This window comes from Rhinopithecus roxellana, chromosome 14 (assembly GCF_007565055.1).
Source record: "Rhinopithecus roxellana isolate Shanxi Qingling chromosome 14, ASM756505v1, whole genome shotgun sequence".
In the NCBI taxonomy this organism is placed as follows: domain Eukaryota; kingdom Metazoa; phylum Chordata; class Mammalia; order Primates; family Cercopithecidae; genus Rhinopithecus; species Rhinopithecus roxellana.
This window is the reverse complement of record NC_044562.1, coordinates 5908389-5924255: the sequence shown is the minus strand read 5'-3', so window position 1 is coordinate 5924255 and position 15867 is coordinate 5908389. Positions and strand designations below refer to the sequence as shown.

At 36.7% G+C, this 15867-nt stretch overlaps 1 protein-coding gene across 1 annotated transcript in view; it reads right to left on the bottom strand.

The window, feature by feature from the left end:
• The window catches only part of LRP1B (LDL receptor related protein 1B), a 2016348-nt gene that overhangs the window by 128144 nt on the left and 1872337 nt on the right, over window positions 1-15867 (bottom strand). Inside the window, exons 76-77 of the mRNA XM_030916410.1 lie at window positions 7896-8015; window positions 5680-5921 (exon numbers count right to left, since the gene is read on the bottom strand). Of these exons, the coding sequence (XP_030772270.1) occupies window positions 5680-5921; window positions 7896-8015 (362 nt within the window). The remainder of the gene's footprint in view (window positions 1-5679; window positions 5922-7895; window positions 8016-15867) is intronic.

The following is a 15867-nucleotide window of genomic DNA, read 5'->3' as shown; positions in this document are numbered from 1 at the left end:
AACTATACTACAAGGCTACAGTAACCAAAACAGCATGGTACTGGTACCAAAACAGAGATATAGACCAATGGAACAGAACAGAGTCCTCAGAAAGAATACCACACATCTACAGCCATCTGATCTTTGACAAACCTGAGAGAAACAAGAAATGGGGAAAGGATTCCCTATTTAATAAATGGTGCTGGGAAAATTGGCTAGCCATAAGTAGAAAGCTGAAACTGGATCCTTTCCTTACTCCTTATACGAAAATTAATTCAAGATGGATTAGAGACTTAAATGTTAGACCTAATACCATAAAAACCCTAGAAGAAAACCTAGATAGTACCATTCCAGACATAGGCATGGGCAAGGACTTCATGTCTAAAACACCAAAAGCAACGGCAGCAAAAGCCAAAATTGACAAATGGGATCTCATTAAACTAAAGAGCTTCTGCACAGCACAAGAAACTACCATCAGAGTGAACAGGCAACCTACAGAATGGGAGAAAATTTTTGCAATCTACTCATCTGACAAAGGGCTAATATCCAGAATCTACAAAGAACTCAAACAAATTTACAAGAAAAAAACAAACAACCCCATCAAAAAGTGGGCAAAAGATATGAACAGACACTTCTCAAAAGAAGACATTCATGCAGCCAACAGACACATGAAAAAATGCTCATCATCACTCACCATCAGAGAAATGCAAATCAAAACCACAATGAGATACCATCTCACACCAGTTAGAATTGCAATCATTAAAAAGTCAGGAAACAACAGGTGCTGGAGAGGATGTGGAGAAATAAGAACACTTTTGCACTGTTGGTGGGATTGTAAACTAGTTCAACCATTATGGAGAACAGTATGGCGATTCCTCAAGGATCTAGAAGTAGATGTACCATATGACCCAGCCATCCCACTACTGGGTATATACCCAAAGGATTATAAATCATGCTGCTATAAAAACACATGCACATGTATGTTTATTGCGGCACTATTCACAATAGCAAAGACTTGGAATCAACCCAAATGTCCATCTGTGACAGACTGGATTAGGAAAATGTGGCACATATACACCATGGAATACTATGCAGCCATAAAAAAGGATGAGTTTGCGTCCTTTGTAGGGACATGGATGCAGCTGGAAACCATCATTCTTAGCAAACTATCACAAGAACAGAAAACCAAACACCGCATGTTCTCACTCATAGGTGGGAACTGAACAATGAGATCACTTGGACTCGGGAAGGGGAACATCACACATTGGGGCCTATCATGGGGAGGGGGGAGGGGGGAGGGATTGCACTGGGAGTTATACCTGATATAAATGACGAATTGATGGGTGCTGACGAGTTGATGGGTGCAGCACACCAACATGGCACAAGTATACATATGTAACAAACCTGCACGTTATGCACATGTACCCTAGAACTTAAAGTATAATTTAAAAAAAAGAATAATTTAAATAGATATGTTGCTAAAAGCCATTTGGGAAAACAATATGGCCTAATCAACTTTTTGAGAAAAAAATATGATTATTAATCAGTAAAATAATAAGCATATTTATCCTGAATATTCTATTTACAAAAATGAGAACATACCAGAAATAATATCTCATATTTACTTTTCAAAGTCAAGTAGATCAGATAAATCTGAGTATTTGTTTTGCTTAGGAATGTTTAGACTGTTAGTGGTAAAAATTTAATCTGTACTTTTAGAGTTATTTGCATTTTTCCAAACATTAACCTACTTTATAGTGTTTCCCCTCATATACTTTTTCGTATAGCATCTCATACTAAAAATGATAAATTGCCCAAGAGCATGTACAATTGTTGCGTAATGCTGTTATATTCTGTTCTGGGTACTAAAATTAATATTCGAAAGTTTCATTATGCCTTATGTACAGATTAAATCATGTCACTCTTTTAAGTTTTAAATTATTTATTTTCTTAAAGGAAAAAAATCCATTCCTTTTGTATAGCCCAGAAGGTTAGAAAATCATAAGTATTTCTAATTATAAACAACTTGGTCTGCATTTGAAATTTAAATTTATAATAATTATTAGTATTCTAACCATTTTCATAGATTACAGAAGAGTATTCCCTTCACAATTTCCAAAATCATAATAATAATAATAATGAAACAGGATCATATCGAAAAATAGCCATTTTTTTTGGAATGGATTTCATTTAACATTTAGTTGTCTGAATAATATTCTTCTGGTTTTTCATGCAACGGATTTTATACTCTTTATGGAAATCGAACTATTCCAATATTTTTAGTATCTGCAAATATGCTTTTAAAATATCCTGCTACCACATGGCTAACTTCTTCCATTTGGTTCACTGATAATGGAGTTACAACTAATGTATTCATAGCTTGATTTGTGGATTTTTCTCTCCCTTGTCTATTGATTCAGAGATAGAAATCAATGTGCCATAATCAGCCTAGGGAAAAAATCTTGAGTTTTATTTTTCAAGGGGTGGGAAAGTCTCAATCAGTATTATTTAATATTTGTGTCAAAACTTACAAGATGAATTAGATTGCATGCTCATTAAACTAAAGGATGACTAGCCTGTTACTGTTCGAAGAACCAATGTTTACACGGCAGAGTAATTCATAAGATAGAAAATCAATTATTAATACATAAGACAGATTTCAGAGGAATAAACACAAATTGTTCAGATAATAATTGGATAGATATATGATATGCCATACATCTTTTGGAAATCAAATATATTTATTATCTCAAAGGAGTTGTAGAAATTGTGTACTTCAATATTATAGTTGTTTTCAGATAAGTAAGCTGAGACTCAGAGATGTGATACATCTTTCAAGTTAATTGCTCTACAATTCACATTACTCACTAAGGTGGCAATAATAGATTTAGTCTGTCTTTATAATATTGAAATATCAGGAATACAAAAAGATTTAGGAAGCAAAGTTAAATAGTTGCTTTTATCAGTGTAGCTCTGAAGTATTTTTTAAAATAATGTATTGGCTAGAATTGTTAGGAAATTTGGCTTATAGTGCTAAAACTCATGGCTCAGAGGTTCCAAACTTATAATTATGGCATTTATTTAGTTATGATGGACTCCTTAGTAGAAAATGCACTCCTACTGTTACCCATTTTTCTTCTTTGTGAGTGCTGTTGTCATGAGAGATTTAAATAGAGAGGTGAAAACAAAAGTAAAACACAGGAAGTCTGGATGATATAACACAAGTTATTACTATCATTAAAAGAGTAAATAAAGTTTTATATCCTACTCAAATAAGTCTAATCAAGCTTTGCCATTGAATGTGAAAGATTCTATAACACATTAATAAAGATAAAATATGTAAAAATATGCACACATAAATATTCAAGTAATATACATAAATACATTTCTGTGTATAAGAATGAAAATTTAGTCACCAAACATTGAGTGAATTTGGCTTAAAATCTACAATAAATTTTGTGAATTCTGTTCACTAGAACAGCGGTCCCCAACCTTTCTGGCACCAGGGACCAGTTTCATGGAAGACAACTATTCTACGAATGGGGTGGGTGGGGGATTAGATTCTCACAAGGAACTCAGCAATCTAGATCCCTTGCATCCACAGTTCAGATTCCTCCCATGCACAGTTCACAATAGGGTTTGCGCTCCTGTGAAAATGCAATGCCACCACTGCTCTGACAGGGTGCAGAGCTCGGATGGTAATGCTCCCTCACTAGCTGCTCACCTCCTGTTGTGCAATCAGGTTCCTAATGGCCACAGACTGATACTGGTCTGTGGCCTGAGGATTGGAGACCCCTGAACTAAAGGATAATCGATTTCCCCAAAGCACAAAGCTAAATAAAAACAAAGACTTTTCTTGAAAAATTATGCCAAAATTAAAGATGTGTCTATCTTTATCAATTATAAAATGCAGATATGTAATTTGCAAATAATGTTTAATGTGTTAATATGAAGCAGAGAACATTTTGCCGATTATCATTATTAATGTCATCACCATCATCAACAGAATCATCCTACTGTTAATAGCAAGCATCTAAATAGTACTTCCTATGTACCTAGACAGTTAAACATTAGTATATAAAATACATATAATTATGTATGTTATTTATTCGTTACATGTAATTATATACAATTAATTTTAGTATATAGTTAATATACTAATATGTAAACTGAATCATCACTAGAACCTCTTGAAATAGAGTACCAAGAAGCTAAAAGGCCAGTAAGCAACAAGAATAAGATTCAAACTCAGCCAATATAACTCCACAGTATATACTCTTTATTCATTCATTAACAACAGATGGCATGTTACCATAGAAGCAATGTTTTCAACAGGCAGATTTCTGTTTTAGAGCTAATGAAAGTTTTTTTTTTTTTTTTTTTTTTTTTTTTTTGAGACGGAGTCTCGCTCTGTCGCCCAGGCTGGAGTGCAGTGGCCGGATCTCAGCTCACTGCAAGCTCCGCCTCCCGGGTTCATGCCATTCTCCTGCCTCAGCCTCCCGAGTAGCTGGGACTACAGGCGCCCGCCACCTCGCCCGGCTAGTTTTTTGTATTTTTTTTTTTTTAGTAGAGACGGGGTTTCACCGTGTTAGCCAGGATGGTCTCGATCTCCTGACCTCGTGATCCACCCGTCTCGGCCTCCCAAAGTGCTGGGATTACAGTTAATGGTAGCTATTGTGTTCGAGGAAATAGGAATTGAACAATTCTGGTATACATGGATTTTTACTCAAAGGTTTCATCTAAGTTAATCTAAATCTGAATTTGAAAACTACAATAGCCGATTTTAAAACCAGCATATTGCCATCTACTGCTGATAAAATTAAAATATGTTCCAGATTTGCATCAAATGGATCATGTAGTTCAAGTGTTTATTGTAGATGCTAGTAGAAAAAGTAGGGAGGACTTCTAGATAGGAACCTCTAATTTTTGTTAAACACAAAGCTTCAATTACATCCTGCTGGGACAGCACTTGACTTTTTGGTTGTACAGGAATGGGCCAGGCCCTATAAAAATACATATTTATCTGTCATTTTCCTTCCAGGTTACTTAAAAATATAAAACACACAATAACTTGACATGCCCTAAAACAAAACGGGATAATCTACAACCATAAATTGAAACATGTTCCAGTTTATTTTTCTCAAAAACCATGATAATCAACATGTCCATCATACACAAGTGCACAATATTTCTGTTTTGGATGTTTCCTGAAATACAGTTATCAGGAGTCAGAAGAAATGGTTACACCATTGAATTGATGTCCTGCCCTAGAGTAGAAGTGTATTTATGATAATGTAAGAAGAGAAACAATTATCCCTGCATTACACTACTTTCTAATGTAAAAATAATGTGATGTTTCCCAATCTCATCTCATGATAAAAAAGCTTATAATCATAATAATTGTAAAGCACTATGAAGCAGATGTCCTGGAGATGTTAGGTATCATTCATTGGCATTCTTATACTACATATAAGTCAAATACATTAAAGCAAAAACATAAAAGCGTATAACTAAAATAAGTCATGTACAGCTATGAGAATGAATGAGCAGAGAAATACATTATTTCTATACAAGGAAAATATTGGGAAAATAATTGAATATATTAATTAGTATAATTAGATATTACAATAGATACATTTTATTTAAAAAGCAGCTGGTGGAAAGGTATGGACTTTCAAATATACAATGGTATTTACTTACAATCAAGCCACTGTTTGCTTGCCTTTTTTCTCTGCCATGGATCCTTTTGTAGAAAATTCCGCCTGGATTAAACTGAGTACTCCAAATAATCATATCTCTTTGATAATATACATCCATCCCTGTTATTCTTGAATTATGTTCAATATGAGAAATTTGTTGATGATCGCCACTGTAGTTGAATGGATATATAAAACCCAGGATATCAGTGTCATTAGCAATGTAGAGAACTTGATCTTCAGAGCCTGGAGATTATTATAATAAAATACAAAAATAAAGTAAATTTCAACTAATGTTAAAAGCAATAATTGTACTTTTAAATGATCTTGAATTATTATTCTTAATACAGTTTTTCCTCAAAAATCAACCAGCTTTATATTATCTTTTAGTCTTTATGGCTTATTATTTCTGATATCCACTTATCTAAACATTTATAATAATTATTGATAGAGGTTTTCTAGTGCCAATCTTTTCTTATGGCTAGAGATTATGTACATATAGATGTCCTTTTTATGAAGAGAGATTATTATTTGATAAGTCACAATACAGTAGGTTATAATGCATCAATTGTCAAGGTCCAGGTGCTATGTTGTATACTCATTAAGCTTCTAAAGTTTCTGAGTACTTAACTTATGAACCTGAGTGATCATTACTTTAGGCTAAGAAATAAAAATTAAGATATGAAGAATCTTCCTCTTACTGTATTTATACATCTTAAGTACTTATTAACTTTTAGCATAAAAAGATATCAGTATTTATTACATTAAAGTTCTATAATCTCTAAATTATCTAGAATCCTGCTAAGTGAAACATTCGAAATTTTTGACATCTACAATAGAATACTAATATCATTTTCATACTAACAAGTAAAACCCTAAAGCAAATGCCAAAAATATCAGTTAAAATATTAATGAAGCCCTAAAGAGAGGTTGGATTACAGATACAGTTTCTGCAAATAAATAATAATAATAATACCCCATGAGATGCCTTTCAGCTCTGTAATGTTAATAGCTCTCATTAACATTATATAATGAGCGAATCCTCATTATGTGTCAGATGCTATGTTAAGCCTTTCACAGTTTATCTTCACTTCTTATAACTATGGAAACTGAACTGAGGCTCAGACACTTTAGTGAATTCCTCAAGACCACACAGTCTAAAAGGTGCTGTGCTGAGATTCAAATCCAAGTATATCTAATGTTATAGCCCACAGTTGATCCATTACGTCATTCTTTTCTTCTTGTAATAACAATCTTATTATAATAATAATGTCCAATCATACCTTGTAGCTAACAATACTGAAGTTACAACATTATTTAGCATAAACATATGAATATTAAAATCTATACCTACAATTGCCCAGAACCATAGTTTATCATTTAATCTTTTTTTCTTTTCTTTCTTTTTTTTTTTTTTTTTTTTTTTTTTTTGTTTGCTTGTTTTTCTTTTTTTGTGATGGAATCTTGCTCTGTCACCCAGGCTGGAGTGCAGTGGCGCAATCCTGGTTCACTGCAACCTCTGCCTCTTGGGTTGAGGCGATTCTTCTGCATCAGCCTCCCAAGTATCTGGGACTACAGGTGCACACCACCACACCTGGCTAATTTCTGTGTTTTTAATAGAGACGGGGTTTCACCATCACCATGTCGGTCAGGCTGTTCTTGAACTCCTGACCTCGTGATCCACTCTCCTTGGCCTTCCAAGGTCCTAGGATTACAGGCGTGAGCCACTGCACCTGGCCTATCATTTAATCTTTTTAAAAAATAATATTAGTAGGTGGAGGAGTTCTAAATTTGAAAGATCTTGTTTTAAAACCGTTAAAATCCTTACTCAAAATTCCTTTCTCCTTATAATGCTAATGTTTAACCTTTTATTTTTATCCCAGGGGTATAATTTTTATCATATTCCCTTAGAGCAGACCATCAAGAGAGATACTTCACATTCTATCACACTGGTTTTTAAACTTTTACCCCTTTTGAAAAATTGTTTTGAACACTATGTGATTTTAACAGTAACCATGTATTTCATAATCATTTCCATAAGCCATATAAGATTAAATTCATAAATATTAACTAACCAATTGGCCAAATTAATCATCATTAAAAATATTTTTATTTTATGAGAAATGAAGCTGTCGCTGAAATGAAATAGCAAACAGTTTTCTCCATAAAATGTTTACAACAAAATTGTAATAGTATTTGCGATAGTGGTTATAATCTTACCTTTTGCTATGCAGGTGTTATTTCTTTCTTGAAAATTCTGGTCACACACACATTTATATGATCCTTCCACATTTATGCATTGATGGGAACATGTGCCAAACACCAAACATTCATTGAGGTCTAGAAAAGAAGAGCTCAAAATAGCATCATCATACCCCCAGTTCATACTCCTATTCTTACCAAATTTCAAAAAAGCAAAATTATTTTTCTTTAACATATTACTAGTGTTTATTGTCCGTTCACATCTTTAATCTGTGACTTGCTGTGCCATATTTGTGAAAGTATAATCATTTTTCACAATGTTAGTGCTAGAAGATTCATCAGTTACCATTGCTTTTATTAACCCATTTAGAATATTAAAACATCAATTTCAAACTTCGCTGGGGCTTCCTTTTTTCTGTTTTAAAATGCTTACTTATTTTTTTACCTTTTCAGTTCAAGGATACAAGTGCAGGTTTGCTGCTAGATAAACTTGTACCCCCATTGGGGTTTGTTGTATAGATTTCCATTCATGCAAATAGATCTGCCTTGAGGTTTTCTTTTAGGCTGTTTGTTATGACCTACCTCCATGCCTTTGCAGATGTCATGGGCTATTCTTTCATCCTGTAATGCCCTTGCCCACGTTTCCATACAGAATTTCTACTCATCTTTCAAGATCCACCAGAAATAAAGCCTTCTTTGGTCTCCACGATATATGAGAGTGATGATTCATCACTAGTTCCTCCAGTCTTTGCTCTGCTGGTATTTCTTTCTTACATTGTTGCTTATATTTCAGGAATGTGGTTACATATTCATATCTTCTACTTGAATGTCAGTCCCTTGAGGACATAAATTATGATACATTCCTTTTTTATTGCCAGATTTTGCACAATGACTGGCAGAGAACAAAGATTTGGGTGCATCTCTAACACACTTCTGGACTCATATGTATGAAGTGACCATGTAACAAGAAGGGCTGTATTGAGATTATGTGAATTAAGCAAGCAAAAAACTGCATGCCTATATATGAATACGTAACTCTAAATCACTAGCATAAATAAATAAATCACAGGCAGTATTCATGTGATTTAATTAGAGTCATGTAGTTTGGCACATGACTCTAATTTTAAGGGCTTATGAACAGCCAGGATTGAGGCCAGATTATTCTAGGGAACTGTCTAATCTTCCTCTCTTTTCCTCCTCTACTTTTGTGTTTAACCAGCATACTTCCCCTGCCTCATTTTATCACTTATAATCTCCTAATTACTTAATAAATCTGTGAGATAAATCCTTCCCTTGAATAAGAGAACTTAAGAATTAGCACAGTATGAATAACTATCTTTTGCGTAGCACACAACAATGTTCTAAAGCTCAGTGGTAGTGACACTTGTAAATCACAACGTCAGGGCTTACACTCAGGTTTTCTGATTTTGTTGACTTTACTGTGATACTTTACCTGAGAACACATAAGTATTTTCATGACAATACATTGCTATTTGATTGAAATGCAGAGTAAAGAGATGCAGAAAAGTGTATTTAGTTGTTTTTAATAAATATTTTACAGGAATGAAGTGGAATGCATCTTGTGAGTACTTAACCATCACAGTTACAACAAATATTTCTGATTTGTTCAGCACCTGTAACTTTGAACAGGCAGTTATTTGTCACTATGTTTTCCCTTTGGTACAGAATCCAAATAAGCAATATTCTGCATGATTTGATAAAACCTCAACTTCCTCACTTGTCTCCATACTGGCCCAAACCATCATTTTCTCCTCATCTCTAGAAAGCCTGGATCATGAGGTTTTGAAGGGGATGGAGGAATTCCACACATGCCTAGTACCCAAAACAGTACCTGGCACTCAGCAACTGTTAATCCCCTTCTACTTTCTTCCACCATTCCTCTTTACTTTTTTCCCTTTAGATATTCTGATTGAAGTGTTTGGGCTTTAACATCAAATAGCAATTTCTTATGCGTTTTTTCAGATACATAAGTGAAGGGTACAAACACATTTAAATTTTTGGATTATAGAATCCAAGTTATGTCTTACCCTTCTTTGACACTGAAATAGAGCTATTTTCCTTAATATCAAAATTTATTTATTAAAAATAGATGAACATTTTATTAGAGTTCAAAAGTTACTCATTTGTCCTACAAATAATATGAAGAAATAGATTCATAGCAATTTAAAATAAAGAATGTAGTGTGTAGGTTATATTTGCTGTGGAATACAATTAAAAATTAAGAAAAGTTGGGAGCAAGATGGCCGAATAGGAACAGCTCCAGTCTCCAACTCCTGGCGCGAGCAACACAGAAGACCGGTGATTTCTGCATTTTCAACTGAGGTACTGGGGTCATCTCACTGGGGAGTGCCGGACAATCAGTGCTGGTCAGCTGCTGCAGCCTGACCAGCAAGAGCTGAAGCATTGCCTCACCTGGGAAGCGGAGGGGGAAGGAAATCCCTTTTCCTAGCCAGGGGAACTGAGACACACAACACCTGGAAAATCGGATAACCCCCACCCCAACACTGTGCTTTAAGCAAACGGGCACACCAGGAGATTATACCCACACCTGGCCGGGAGGGTCACCTGGCCACGGAGCCTCCCTCATTGCTAACACAGCAGTCTGCGATCTAACCGCAAGGCAGCAGCGAGGCTGGGGGAGGGGCGCCCGCCATTGCTGAGGCTTAACTAGGTAAACAAAGCCGCTGGGAAGCTCGAACTGGGTCAAGCTCACAGCAGCTCAAGGAAACCTGCCTGTCTCTGTAGACTCCACCTCTGGGGACAGGGCACAGCTAAAAAACAACAGGGGAAGCAGCAGAGGCCTGTGCAGACCCAAACGACTCTGTCTGACAGATTTGAAGAGAGCAGTGGATCTCCCAACACGGAGGTTGAGATCTGAGAATGGACAGACTGACTGCTCAAGTGGGTCCCTGACCCCTGAGTAGCCTAACTGGGAGATATCCCCAACTAGGGGCAGTCTGACACCCCACACCTCACAGGGTGGAGTACACCCCTGAGAAGAGGCTTCCAAAGTAAGAATCAGACAGGTACACTCGCTGTTCAGCAATATTCTATCTTCTGCAACCTCTGCTGCTGATAACCAGGCAAACAGGGTCTGGAGTGGACCTCAAGCAATCTCCAACACACCTACAGGTGAGGGTCCTGACTATTAGAAGGAAAACTATCAAACAGGAAGAACACCTATACCAAAACCCCATCAGTACGTCCCCATCATCAAAGACCAGAGGCAGATAAAACCACAAAGATGGGGAAGAAGCAGGGCAGAAAAGCTGGAAATTCAAAAAATAAGAGCGCATCTCCCCCTGCAAAGGAGCGCAGCTCATCGCCAGCAACGGATCAAAGCTGGTCAGAGAATGACTTTGATGAGATGAGACAAGAAAGCTTCAGTCCATCAAACTTCTCAGAACTAAAGGAGGAATTATGTACCCAGAGCAAAGAAACTAAAAATCTTGAAAAAAGACTGGAAGAATTGATAGCAGGAATAATTAATGCAGAGAAGGTCATAAATGGAATGACAGAGATGAAAACCATGACAGAAGAAATACGTGACAAATGCACAAGCTTCAGTAACCGACTCGATCAACTGGAAGAAAGAGTATCAGCGATTGAGGATCAAATGAATGAAACGAAGCGAGAAGAGAAACCAAAAGAAAAAAGAAGAAAAAGAAATGAACAAAGCCTGCAAGAAGTATGGGATTATGTAAAAAGACCAAATCTACCTCTGATTGGGGTGCCTGAAAGTGAGGGGGAAAATGGAACCAAGTTGGAAAACACTCTTCAGGATATCTTCAAGGAGCACTTCCCCAACGTAGTAGGGCAGGCCAACATTGAAATTCAGGAAATACAGAGAACACCACAAAGATACTCCTCAAGAAGAGCAACTCCAAGACACATAATTGCCAGATTCACCAAAGTTGAAATGAAGGAAAAAATCTTAAGGGCAGCCAGAGAGAAAGGTCGGGTTACCCACAAAGGGAAGCCCATCAGACTAACAGCAGACCTCTCAGCAGAAACTCTCCAAGCCAGAAGAGAGTGGGGGCCAATATTCAACATTCTTAAAGGAAAGAATTTTCAACCCAGAATTTCATATCCAGCCAAACTAAGTTTCATAAGTGAAGGAGAAATAAAATCCTTTGAAGATAAGCAGATGCTTAGAGATTTTGTCACCACCAGGCCTGCCTTACAAGAGACCCTGAAGGAAGCCCTAAACATGGAAAGGAACAACTGGTACCAGTCATTGCAAAAACATGCCAAAATGTAAAGACCATCGATGCAAGGAAGAAAGTGCATCAACTAACGAGCAAAATAACCAGTTAATATCATAATGGCAGGATCAAGTTCACACATAACAATATTAACCTTAAATGTTAATGGACTAAATGCTCCAATTAAAGGACACAGACTGGCAAAATGGATAAAGAGTCAAGACCCATCAGTCTGCTGTATTCAGGAGACCCATCTCACATACAGAGATATACATAGGCTCAAAATAAAGGGATGGAGGAAGATCTACCAAGCAAATGGAGAACAAAAAAAAGCAGGGGTTGCAATCCTAGTCTCTGATAAAACAGACTTTAAACCATCAAAGATCAAAAGAGACAAAGAAGGCATTACATAATGGTAAAAGGATCAATTCAACAGGAAGAGCTAACTATCCTAAATATATATGCACCCAATACAGGAGCACCCAAATTCATAAAGCAAGTCCTTAGAGACTTACAAAGACACTTAGACTCCCATACAATAATAATGGGAGACTTCAACACTCCACTGTCAACATTAGACAGATCAAGGAGACAGAAAGTTAACAAGGATATCCAGGAATTGAACTCATCTCTGCACCAAGCGGACCTAATAGACATCTATAGAACTCTCCACCCCAAATCAACAGAATATACATTCTTCTCAGCACCACATCACATTTATTCCAAAATTGACCACCTAATTGGAAGTAAAACACTCCTTAGCAAATGTAAAAGAACAGAAATTATAACAAGCTGTCTCTCAGACCACAGTGCAATCAAACTAGAACGCAGGACTAAGAAACTCAATCAAAACCGCTCAACTACATGGCAACTGAACAACCTGCTCCTGAATGACTACTGGGTACACAATGAAATGAAGGCAGAAATAAAGATGTTCTTTGAAACCAATGAGAACAAAGATACAACATACCAGAATCTCTGGGACACATTTAAAGCAGTGTGTAGAGGGAAATTTATAGCACTAAATGCCCACAAGAGAAAGCTGGAAAGATCTAAAATTGACACTCTAACATCACAATTAAAAGAACTAGAGAGGCAAGAGCAAACACATTCAAAAGCTAGCAGAAGGCAAGAAATAACTAAGATCAGAGCCGAACTGAAGGAGATAGAGACACAAAAAACCCTCCAACAAATCAATGAATTCAGGAGCTGGTTTTTTGAAAAGATCAACAAAATTGACAGACCGCTAGCAAGACTAATAAAGAAGAAAAGAGAGAGGAATCAAATAGACACAATAAAAAATGATAAAGGGGATATCACCACTGACCCCACAGAAATACAAACTACCATCAGAGAATACTATAAACACCTCTACGCAAATCAGCTAGAAAATCTAGAAGAAATAGATAATTTCCTGGACACTTACACTCTTCCAAGACTAAACCAGGAAGAAGATGAAGCCCTGAATAGACCAATAGCAGGCTCTGAAATTGAGGCAATAATTAATAGCCTACCAACCAAAAAAAGTCCAGGACCAGATGGATTCACAGCTGAATTCTACCAGAGGTACAAAGAGGAGCTGGTACCACTCCTTCTGAAACTATTCCAATGAATAGAAAAAGAGGGAATCCTCCCTAACTCATTTTATGAGGCCAACATCATCCTGATACCAAAGCCTGGCAGAGACACAACAAAAAAAGAGAATTTTAGACCAATATCCCTGAAGAACATCGATGCAAAAATCCTCAATAAAATACTGGCAAACAAGATCCAGCAGCACATCAAAAAGCTTATCCACCATGATCAAGTGGGCTTCATCCCTGGGATGCAAGGCTGGTTCAACATTCGCAAATCAATCAACGTAATCCAGCATATAAACAGAACCAAAGACAAGAACCACATGATTGTCTCAATAGACGCAGAAAAGGCTTTTGACAAAATTCAACAGCCCTTCATGCTAAAAACGCTCAAGAAATTCGCTATTGATGGAACGTATCTCAAAATACTAAGAGCTATTTATGACAAACCCACAGCTAATATCATACTGAATGGGCAAAAACTGGAAAAATTCCCTTTGAAAACTGGCATAAGACAGGGATGCCCTCTCTCACCACTCCTATTCAACATAGTCTTGGAAGTTCTGGCTAGGGCAATCAGGCAAGAGAAAGAAATAAAGGTATCCAGTTAGGAAAAGAAGAAGTCAAATTGTCCCTGTTTGCAGATGACATGATTGTATATTTAGAAAACCCCATTGTCTCAGCCCAAAATCCCCTTAAGCTGATAAGCCACTTCAGCAAAGTCTCAGGATACAAAATCAATGTGCAAAAATCACAAGCATTCTTATACACCAGTAACAGACAAACAGAGAGCCAAATCATGAATGAACTTCCATTCACAATTGCTTCAAAGAGAATAAAATACCTAGGAATCCAACTTACAAGGGATGTCAAGGACCTCTCCAAGGAGAGCTACAAACCACTGCTCCGTGTAATAAAAGAGGACACAAACAAATGGAAGAACATACCATGCTCATGGATAGGAAGAATCAATATTGTGAAAATGGCCATACTGCCCAAGGTAATTTATAGATTCAATGCCATCCCCATCAAGCTACCAATGAGTTTTTTCACAGAACTGGAAAAAAATGGCTTTAAAGTTCATATGGAACCAAAAAGGAGCCCGCATTGCCAAGACAATCCTAAGTCAAAAGGACAAAGCTGGAGGCCTCAAGTTACCTGACTTCAAACTATACTACAAGGCTACAGTAACCGAAACAGCATGGTACTGGTACCAAAACAGAGCTATAGACCAATGGAACATAACAGAGTCCTCAGAAAGAATACCACACATCTACAGCCATCTGATCTTTGACAAACCTGAGAGAAACAAGAAATGGGGAAAGGACTCCCTATTTAATAAATGGTGCTGGGAAAATTAGCTAGCCATAAGTAGAAAGCTGAAACTGGATCCTTTCCTTACTCCTTATATGAAAATTAATTCAAGATGGATTAGAGACTTAAATGTTAGACCTAATACCATAAAAACCCTAGAAGAAAACCTAGGTAGTACCATTCAGGACCTAGGCATGAGCAAGGACTTCATGTCTAAAACACCAAAGGCAACGGCAGCAAAAGCCAAAATTGACAAATGAGATCTCATTAAACTAAAGAGCTTCTGCACAGCAAAGTAAACTACCATCAGAGTGAACAGGCAACCCACAGAATGGGAGAAAAGTTTTCCAATCTTCTCATCTGACAAAGGGCTAATATCCAGAATCTACAAAGAACTCAAACAAATTTACAAGAAAAAAACAAACAACCCCATCAAAAAGTGGGCAAAGGATATGAACAGACATTTCTCAAAAGAAGACATTCATACAGCCAACAGACACATGAAAAAATGCTCATCATCACTCGCCATCAGAGAAATGCAAATCAAAACCACAATGAGATACCATCTCACACCAGTTAGAATTGCAATCATTAAAAAGTCAGGAAACAACAGGTGCTGGAGAGGATGTGGAGAAATAGGAACACTTTTACACTGTTGGTGGGATTGTAAACTAGTTCAACCATTATGGAGAACAGTATGGCGATTCCTCAAGGATCTAGAAGTAGATGTACCATATGACCCAGCCATCCCACTACTGGGTATATACCCAAAGGATTATAAATCATGCTGCTATAAAGACACATGCACACGTATGTTTATTGCGGCACTATTCACAATAGCAAAGACTTGGAATCAACCCAAATGTCCATCTG